Source organism: Pipistrellus kuhlii, unplaced genomic scaffold (genome assembly GCF_014108245.1).
Source record: "Pipistrellus kuhlii isolate mPipKuh1 unplaced genomic scaffold, mPipKuh1.p scaffold_m20_p_4, whole genome shotgun sequence".
Lineage (NCBI taxonomy): Eukaryota > Metazoa > Chordata > Mammalia > Chiroptera > Vespertilionidae > Pipistrellus > Pipistrellus kuhlii.
In genome coordinates, this window is record NW_023425540.1 from 90,563,401 (window position 1) to 90,572,569 (window position 9,169).

At 59.9% G+C, this 9,169-nt stretch overlaps 1 protein-coding gene across 2 annotated transcripts; it reads right to left on the bottom strand.

Moving 5' to 3' along the window:
• Nucleotides 1-2,962: 2,962 nt before the first annotated feature.
• LOC118703709 (brain-specific serine protease 4) lies at nucleotides 2,963-8,568 on the bottom strand. Of its 2 annotated transcripts, XM_036410800.2 has the most exons (6): nucleotides 8,141-8,568; nucleotides 6,517-6,543; nucleotides 5,897-6,068; nucleotides 5,404-5,681; nucleotides 3,924-4,081; nucleotides 2,963-3,423 (listed from the first exon to the last, which is right to left on the bottom strand). In XM_036410800.2, exons 1-6 carry the CDS (start codon nucleotides 8,220-8,222, stop codon nucleotides 3,184-3,186), a joined length of 957 nt encoding a protein of 318 aa, XP_036266693.1. In that variant the 5' UTR covers nucleotides 8,223-8,568; the 3' UTR covers nucleotides 2,963-3,183. The 2 variants fall into 2 exon arrangements, with proteins under 2 accessions (XP_036266693.1, XP_045427356.1); XM_045571400.1 differs by lacking the exons at nucleotides 6,517-6,543; nucleotides 8,141-8,568 and having other exon boundaries at nucleotides 5,897-6,441.
• Between the last annotated feature and the right edge of the window lie 601 nt (nucleotides 8,569-9,169).

A 9,169-nucleotide genomic window follows, 5' to 3' on the forward strand; every position in this document is an offset into this window, starting at 1 on the left:
CACGGACAGCTGGAAGCCAGAGTGGCCGGAGCACCTGCTGCGAGGAGAGAAGAGGGAAGGAGGAAGGCCAGAAAGGTGATGTCATTTCCTCTCAGTAAAGTAAGGAGTCATCAGAGGGTTTTGAATAGAAGGATGACATGATATGACTTAGATTTTAAGAGAATGGACTGTGTGCTGAGAATGGACTGGGAGGAGCAACAACAGAAGCAGGGGGACCAGGGAGGAGGCTGCTATAGAAATCCAGGAGGAAGAGGAGCGTGGCTTGGGCCAGCGTGAAAAGAAGTAGCTGTTTCTGCACATAATTTGAAAATAGAACAGAACCAATAGGATTTGCTGATGGTTTGAATTTAGAGAAAGAGGAGAGTCAAGGAGGATTCCACATTTTCGTTGTTGGTGTTTTTTTTAAAAAAAAAAATCAGGCTTATGGAGTAGTTTACATACAGTAAAATTCACCGTTTTGAGTGTGTAGTTCTATCTATACGTTTTGAAAAATGCATTCAGTTATAATATATAACTTCCACCTAAATCATGATAAAGAGCCAGTTCCATCCTATGAAACAAAATCCCACTGTCCCTTTGTGGTCAATCCTTCCCCCATTCCAGCCCCTGGCAGCCACCCAACTGCTCTCTGTCCTTACAGTTGTTTGCCTTTTCCACGATGTCTTATAAATGGAATTATACAGTGTGCAGCCTCTTACGTTTCGCTTCTTCTCCTGCATTCAAATCTAGGAGGAGGAGGAAGGTGGGAAAGGCTAATGTCCCTTTGATCAGGAAAAAACAGCTTGCCAAGAAGCCACCCCTCAGTAATCCGCTTTCCTCTCCCTGGCCCACACTCAGTCCCACAGGCACTGGTGGAGTGAGTATTTGGCTTTTCCAATCTCTAAGGTGGACCAAGCCAAGGATGGGGATCGGAATGGGTGTTGGCCGAGCCAACCAAAGAAGTCTGCCACCTAGGGGAATGTTCTGGGATTAAATGTGCTTCTTCACACTCTTCTGGGTGCAGAGTCCCAGGCGGGGGAGGGAAAGTCTCCTCGATGGCTAGAGATCTGAGGAAGGAGCCTGTGAGGGAGCCATAGCCAGACCTCCCAGCCTGCAGCGAAGTCAGCGTCTGCTGTCATGACCTCTGTCACTGAGGTGTCTCCACCCCTGCCCTGGGGAAGGTAAGAGGAACTCTGTGGAGGGCTGTTCACTGTGGGAGACATCTGCCTGGATGGGCACATTGGCCCTATTCCCCCGGGAGGAGACCTCTCCGGAGGGAACAGCTGAGCAGACCGCAGGGCCTTGTCTGCAGCTTCCAGAGGCAGTGGCACCTGTGGAGCCAAAGCAGTGAGGCCTTCCCACCGAGAGAGCGGCCTGGCTTTGGGGCGTGTTCCCGGGCCCCCCTCCAACCAAGGAGCAAAGGGGCTCCTCTGGGGTGTGGTCCCTGCCGGGCGGGGCAGGCTACATCCCGGCCTCCTGGACCCACCCCCCCCCCATCCTGATTGGGAACGGGGGAGTCACGGGGAGTCCTGTCAGACTTCGGAGCCCCTGCTCCCCGCTCCGCTCCGAGCCCAGCCTGTCTCGGGCTCCCTGAGCTGGGAAGAAGGGAGACCTCAGGTTCAAGGGCATCCTGGAGGCTGATCATCCAATTCAGGGAAAACCCACCTCAGCCGGGCGCACCCTGCCATCGATAGGGCCACTTCTCCACCCGGGCAGGCATTCCCCGGCTTCCCTTTCGCAGAGGCTTTTGTCAGAATGTCACTTTAAGGCGCTCCTCTGTTTGCGGAAGGGGAGGGAGGAGGGTGAGGAGACCAGAGTGACCGGTAGAGAGAGGACTAGGTCACCGAGGGGAGGCACTGGGATTCAGCTCCCACCCACTCACTCCCCAGGCAGGTTCCCAGGTGAGCAGGAGGCCAGCGTCGCATCTGTTTGTTGATTTTAATAAAACCAACCCCCGCAACATTTCGTGTGATCTGGTGATAACCCGAGGGTAATCAAAACAACTGGAGCAAATGTTTAAGAAGAGTACTTCCAATAAAGGGCACCAGGCAACCAACAGACACCTGCTCTCCCCTCTCAAACGCTCACTCCGCGGCCTGGGTCTGGTTGGAGGCACTCCTCTGTGAGCATGGCTGGACCTGGCTGTTTCCTTGATTTGGCTTTAGAACGAATGCCCTTTTCGTGAACTCTCCCAGGGATCCCGGGTGGACTCCGACGGGGGTCCAGATGTGGGGAAGGGGAGGGGAGGAGGAAAAGGGCTGAACCAGGAGGAAGGAGGCCTCGCTGCAGAAGAGCGGACAGTGGGAAAGCATTCTAAGGGGCCCTAAACGGTTTGGCTCAGTGGATAGAGCGTCAGCCTGTGGACTACAGGGTCCTGGGTTCGATTCCTGTCAAGGGCATGTTTCTTTCTCATCAATGTTTCTAACTCTCCCCCTCCCTTCCTCTCTGTAAAAAAAAAAAAAAATCAATAAAGTATTTTAAAAATTAAAATAAAAAAAGCATCCTAAGGGAACAAGAGTGTTAGCTGATCCTCCCCAGGGCAGGAAGCAGGCGACTGCTTGTGGCCTGGGACGTTGCTCTCACCCCACCCCTGTGGGTGCAGGCAGGTGACTCAAGCCCCAGATGAGGCAGGGCCCAAAGCCCTGCTGGCTCATTGTTGTGCTCCTTCCCCCACAGGGAGGATTCTCAGAATCAGCCGTGAGTCACCGGTGAGTCAGCCCCTGGGGGTGAGAGGCCTGGCTGCCTCCGCTCAAACCCTGGAGACAGGCCTCTGGGCGCAGGGGGCCTGGTTTCCCTGTTTTGGAACCCCAGTGGGCAGGGCCCTGCAGCCACCGGACCTGGGGGTCCTTCCCTGTGGCCGAGCTGGGTCTCCCGCCTCCTCTCTGTGGAAGGACCGTGCCAAGGTCAGGGGTCAGGATGCTGAACCCCAGGGGGACCCCAGCTCCCAATGTCTCCATACAAGGAGTGGAAAAAAACAAGATCGGGGGAATAAATAATTTATTGCAATTGGGGGAATAAATAAAATGTGCGGGCGGGATTACTGTAAATAACTGTAAAAATCATGAACATATATACACGAAGGCGCTCCCGGGCCCAGGGGCGGAGCCTGAGCCGGGGGCGGGGCGCGGGCGGGGCCTCCCCGCGGAGACCGGCACCCGGAGAGGTAGACGCTTCTGGACAGCGGAGGGGGGGCGGGGTTCGTGGTCAGGCTGCGGGGCGCCCCCGGAGGACGCCGGACCCCGATGACCGCTCGCCCCCTCCCCAGTCGGCGTGCCCGCGGAGCTGCACCCCCTGCACGATCCTCCGCACCCAGGCGCGGTGCGCCTCCAGGCTGATGTAGACGCCCGGCCGGTTGCGCTCCGCGCAGCCCTCGCCCCAGCTGATGATGCCGGCCAGCAGCCAGGCGCCCTCCACCTGGCACATCAGGGGGCCCCCGGAGTCGCCCTGCGGAGGGGAGGGCAGGTTAGGGACCCACGAATCATTTATCCCAGCACCATTTATCCACCCTGGAAGCCCAGGCACCGAACTCCACCCTGGCAGGGAGGGCCGGGCAGGCCGCGCCTTCTGGGCTCACTTCTGGTGACAGACACCATGGGTGACACCTCAGAGGGTATTGCCCCTCGTTGTTTCTCGGATGGGGAACTGGGGCTCGGAAAGAAGACATGACCTGCCCAAGTTGCAGGGTAGAAATTGCAACCAGGCCTTGCAATGCCCAAGGCCAGGCACACTGAGCACCACCCTGCCATCCTCCACCCATAACAGCTCCCTAAGGTGGGGGGGGGGGGGTGGACACTTGAGGTGCCCAGTGTATGAACAGATGGAGGAGCGACTGCACCCCCTGGAGGCCTGCTCTGCAAGCACCGAGCGGACTGCAGGCCACAGGGGGTCCTGGGAGGGGCCCAGCCCGCAGGGGGGAATCTCCGGGAGGAAGGTGGAGTGCTCACCAGGCAGGCGTCACGCTCCCCCTCCAGGTAGCCCGCGCACAGCATGTCCTCGGTGATGGCTTCCTGCCCGGCCCCCCGCCAGTACAGGCGGCCACAGATCTCCGAGTCGATGATGGGAACCTTCAGCTTCTGCAGGGTCTGAGGGTGGGGCAGGGGCACTGGGGGTGGGGAGAGAGAGTCAGGCCTGGGAAGTCCTCCGGGTGGCCTTCTTCCCTCTAGCAGCGCTTCTCAAAGGCAAATGGGTCAACCCTGTCAGGCTCTCCAAAGAGAGAAAACCCAAATGCCAGGGCTGCACCTCTGGACCTGCTGAATGGGGGTGTGAGCGTGTAGCTTTAAGCTCCAAATTGTCAGACAAGATCTCTGATGCCCACAGATGGCTAGACCCAATGGCCCAGGCTTATCCTGTCTCAGGCACCCCTGTACCCAGCATGGGGACTGCTCCCGGTGACGTGTTCAATAAATGAGCACTCAGTGTTGAATGTCATGAAAACTTGAAGGATTTCCTGACAGCCTGGAGGTGGGCGACTAGTAGACCCCTTCCCCGCCCCCACAGCCCATAGTTCCAGCTCTCACTGGAGCCCCTAAGGATCATGGGGAGGCTGGCTGAAATCTGTCAGTGAGATCAGATATCCGAAATGGCGTCCTTTCTCTTAACTCTTCTGGAATCTGGCTGAAGTCCTATTTTCTGATTTTTCTTTTTTGTCCTTTCTTAGTCTCTTTCTCTCTCTCTCTCTCACCTATCTTTTTCTGCTTCACTGTTTTTTACGTTATCTCATCTGTTTTGAGCTTCTAGATCACATGTGTCAAACACAAGGCCCGCGGGCCAAATCCGTCCCGCCAGGCCTTGCAATGTGGCCCGCACAGCGCTGTCATCACTGCACTCCGCTGCGTTTCCATTACAATGACAGTTTATGACTGTTCAGTAAACCATTCGGCCCGCGATTTAGGCTGGATTTTAGATTTTGGCTCCTTCTCTGATTGAGTTCGACACCCCTATTCTAGATGATGCTTTCCAATCCTCCAAACTTAGTTTGCAATTATGCTTTACAGTTATGGAGACTGCATTTCCTCCTGGGAGCTTTGCCTGCAATTACCGCGTGCTGCCACCACGGGTGCCATTCCCACTTTGGAATCTTGGGCTGTTTTCATCTTTATGGGCATTCAGCCGGGCCCCACCCGTGCCTCCTTCCGGCCATTCCTAGATCACTTGGTATCTGTGTTGATCTGGCTGCTGGTGCCTCAGAACACAGAGGAAGATGCCTTCAGTTAAAAATGACCGAAAACTGTCTGCCTAGGCTTCCGTGGTGCCACATCTTTGGGTTGTAGTCTATCTTTTCTGTCTGTCTGTCTGCCTGTCTGTCATGCTTTGCCACTGGCCTCTAAGCTTTGCTTCCATGGCACCTGTGCCTCTCGGTGCCCACCACCCTGGGTCCGTATCCTCCTCATCTGCCCCCAGCCCCACAGTGGGGGAGAAACGCACCTCCGTCGTGGACACTGCCCCAGCCGGCGATCCAGCAGTCGGTGTGCGGGGGGAGGTGGATGGAGGCGTCGGGCAGGCAGATGGGCAGGACCCGCTCGGAAAACTGGACGGAGCGCTCGAGCCGCACCAGGGCGATGTCGGCGCGGGAGCCCTCCCTCCAGGAGTACACCGGGTGCGGCAGCGCCCAGGCGATGCCCACCTCCTGGGAGCGCGGGCCGGGGTTCCCCAGCTGCCAGGCGCCCAGCAGCACGGAGAACTGGGACGGCTTGTTCAGAGTGCTGGGAGGGAAAGGGGAGGGGAGGGGGTCAGGCAGGGACCGCCGATGGCAGGGAGGGGGTGGGAGGGGTGTCTGGGGAAGAGCATGCACAGGAGACCACCAAAGCACAGGAGCCCTCGGGGAGGAGCAGGGTCCGTCCTGAGGGACCCAGGCTGTGTGCGGAGCGGGCGTGGGGCGGAAGCTGGGGGCGCAGGTGGAGGAGGCCGGCGCTCATACCCCTTGAAGCAGTGGGCGGCGGTGACCACCCAGCGCCGGGTGAGCAGGGAGCCCGCGCAGTGGTGGGTCCCGTTCTTCTGGATGCTCACGATCCAGGGCCACTCGGCGTCGGCGCTGTCCTCGCCGCCCACAATCCGGTTCAGCTGCTGCGGCTGCCCGCAGGCCGGAGGGGCTGGAGGAGCAGGTCCCGTTCTCTGTCTTCCCCCGGGCACGGCCCCCTGCCCCTCCGCCCGCCCGGCTCCAGAGGCCTGTGCTCCTCTGCCTCTCCCTCCCACCTTCTGCCCTGCTCGCACCCCCTCCTGTGCTCCTTCTCCCCCGGACCTCTCCTCCTCTCCCTCTGCCCTCCCTCGGGCTGGCCTTTCCCTCCTCTCAGCTCTCAGCCTTGCCCACAGCTCTATTCCTTTTACCGTCTCGGCCATTTGCCCTTCAGCCCCAGCTGAACTTGGCCCTCTCTCCTCCTCATCCCGGTCTCTGCTCTGCCCTCCGGGCCTCCTTTCCCACCTGCTCTCTAACCCCACCTCCCTGCCTCCTTCTGCCCTGCCCCCACAGACAGACACACAGACACTGCCCTCCATTCAGACTTCCGCCATTCCCCCTCCCCTCAGGCGACTCCTACTCACCAGGTGTCACGGCAGCATGGAGGATGGCTGAGGAAGAGAAGGAAAGGTCAGGCCCGAGTGAGAGGAGGCCCCCCATGCCCAGTGGAGAGGATGGCCCCCCATGCCCAGTGGAGAGGACCTCCCCCCATGCCCAGTGGAGAGAATGGCCCCCCAATGCCCAGTGGAGCAGACCTCCCCCCATGCCCAGTGGAGAGAATGGCCCCCCAATGCCCAGTGGAGAGAATGGCCCCCCAATGCCCAGTGGAGAGAATGGCCCCCCAATGCCCAGTGGAGAGAATGGCCCCCCAATGCCCAGTGGAGAGAATGGCCCCCCATGCCCAGTGGAGAGAATGGCCCCCCATGCCCAGTGGAGAGAATGGCCCCCCAATGCCCAGTGGAGAGGACCTCCCCCCATGCCCAGTGGAGAGAATGGCCCCCCAATGCCCAGTGGAGAGAATGGCCCCCCAATGCCCAGTGGAGAGAATGGCCCCCCAATGCCCAGTGGAGAGGACCTCCCCCCATGCCCAGTGGAGAGAATGGCCCCCCATGCCCAGTGGAGAGGATGGCCCCCCATGCCCAGTGGAGAGGACCTCCCCCCATGCCCAGTGGAGAGAATGGCCCCCCATGCCCAGTGGAGAGGATGGCCCCCCATGCCCAGTGGAGAGGACCTCCCCCCATGCCCAGTGGAGAGAATGGCCCCCCCATGCCCAGTGGAGCAGACCTCCCCCCATGCCCAGTGGAGAGAATGCCCCCCCCATGCCCAGTGACCCCTGCTAGCCTCTCATTCCCAGGCCCCTCCAGGCTTTCCCAGGCCGGGCATTGCCTGGAGCCTGGGCATCATGGACAGAACCCTCGTGCTCTGCTTCTGAGCTGAGCCTTGCCCATCCCACCAGCTTCCTCCAGCTTATGCTCGGGGCTCATCCCACACGCTGGGGGATGAGACGCCAGCCCCTGGGACATCTCTCACGGAGTGTGGGCGCCCATCTGACCCTCTTGGGCTTTCTCCCTCCAACCTAAGCCAGTGACCGGAGACTCCCTTCACCTCCAACCCCGAGCCCAAGGCCTGGGTGCTGCTGGCCCAGAAGAAACAGGAGGGAGGGAGCCCTGACCAGTGTGGCTCAGTGGTTAGAATGTCTGCCCACACACCAAAGGGCCAAGGGTTTGATTCTCTACCAAGGGCAGGTACCTGGCCCAGGCGCATGCAGGAGACAGCCAATCGGTGTGCCTCTCTCACATCAATGTTTCTCTCCCCCCCTCACCTCCCTCCCTCTCTTCCACTCGCTCTAAAACTCAATGGGAAAAATATCCTTCAGTGAGGATCAACAACAACAAAAACATTAAAAATAAAGAAACAGGAGAGAGGGAGATGGCGATAACCATGAATTTGGTCAATAAGAACCACCAGAGATGGAGCCTGTGAAACCTCTTAGTGTCCACCTGCAGGTTTCATTTAGCCCTGGAGCAGTCATGGAGCCGACAAATAACAGGGAGGCGGGGCGGGGGGGGGCCGGGGAGAGAGCAGGGAGGAGGCTGGGCTCCGGCAGGCCCTGGAAGGAAGATGGCCGGGCCTAGGGGAGGAGGAGGTGCTCCTGAAGGGGCAGAGAGGGAGGCAGAGAGGGAGGGCCAGCAGGGCCTCGGGACTCACCGGTGGAGGCCAGGAGCAGCAGGGAGGTGAAAATCCCGGACCGGCCCCCGCCCAGGGCCGGGGGGGTCCTGGACACGAGCATGTCCGAGGGGTGGGGCCGCAGCCTGGCGTGCCTGCCGTGCAGTGCTGGCCACAGGAGTGCTCCGAGTTCCCTGCAGGTCACCCCCGGTTTTATCCTGCGAGGCGGAATGCGGTCCGACCAGTCCCCCCAGTGAGTGGCTCAGTCCCTGCCACCTGGGGCTGTAGGTCACCAGGAGGGGCGTGGCTGCAGGAGGAAGTGAGCCTTAACGGGAACTGGGGGGCTCTGGCTGAGACCCCTGCCTCCGGGCTGGACCCATGGACTCGGGTTCTGGGCCTGGGCTCGGGACACCAGCTCCAGCTGAGGGCCAGGTAGCTGGCCTCAGGAGGACCAGGCTAGGGGAACTGGACCGTGGCCTTGACCCTGACGATGGAATTGGGGGTGCAGAGAAAGGTCCTCATAGCTCGAAAGGAAGGAGCCTGGACATCATGGACAGAACCCTCAGGCTCTCATTGTGAGCTGAGCCTTGCACATCCATCAGCTCTCTCCAGCTGGTCCAGGGGGGGAAAGGCGGGTGCTCAGACCAGGGTCTGGCTCCTCAGAAGCAGGAGACTCGGGTATGAGTCTTAGAGAGGCCCCAGGGTTTTTTTTGGGGGGGTTGGGGGTGGCGAGGGGGCCAGCCAAGGGGATTGCCCAAGGCTCAGTAGGGCTGCTGTCTCCAGGAGCCGGCTGACCTGACTCAGCCATGAAACCTAGCCCAGCCTGGGGCTCCGGGATCCCGTTAATCCACTTATTGGGAAGCCATGAATCAGGCCCCCATGGCTGCCAGTTCTGGGGCGACCTTCCTGTGGGCCCTGTCACTCAGAGGCCCTCGCACTCACCCTCTCACCCTTCACCTGCACTCCCAGGAAGCTCGGTGGGCGGGGCCAGCAGGTGCTGGTGCTCATGACTTAGGAGGCTGCCTGGAAAGGGCTGGAAGACGGGGTCTCCCTCACTCTGCCCCACCCCTG

What these genes read in the sequence shown, in the direction of transcription:
- LOC118703709 (XM_045571400.1), bottom strand. Translation starts at nt 6,315, where the DNA reads ATGGCCGAGACGGTAAAAGGAATAGAGCTGTGGGCAAGGCTGAGAGCT. An exon ending in GCCGCCCACTGCTTCAAGGG is followed by an intron (nt 5,682 to 5,896) that starts GTATGAGCGCCG and finishes TTTCCCTCCCAG; the next exon opens with CACTCTGAACAAGCCGTCCC. An exon ending in GGGAGCGTGACGCCTGCCTG is followed by an intron (nt 3,424 to 3,923) that starts GTGAGCACTCCA and finishes TCCCCTCCGCAG; the next exon opens with GGCGACTCCGGGGGCCCCCT.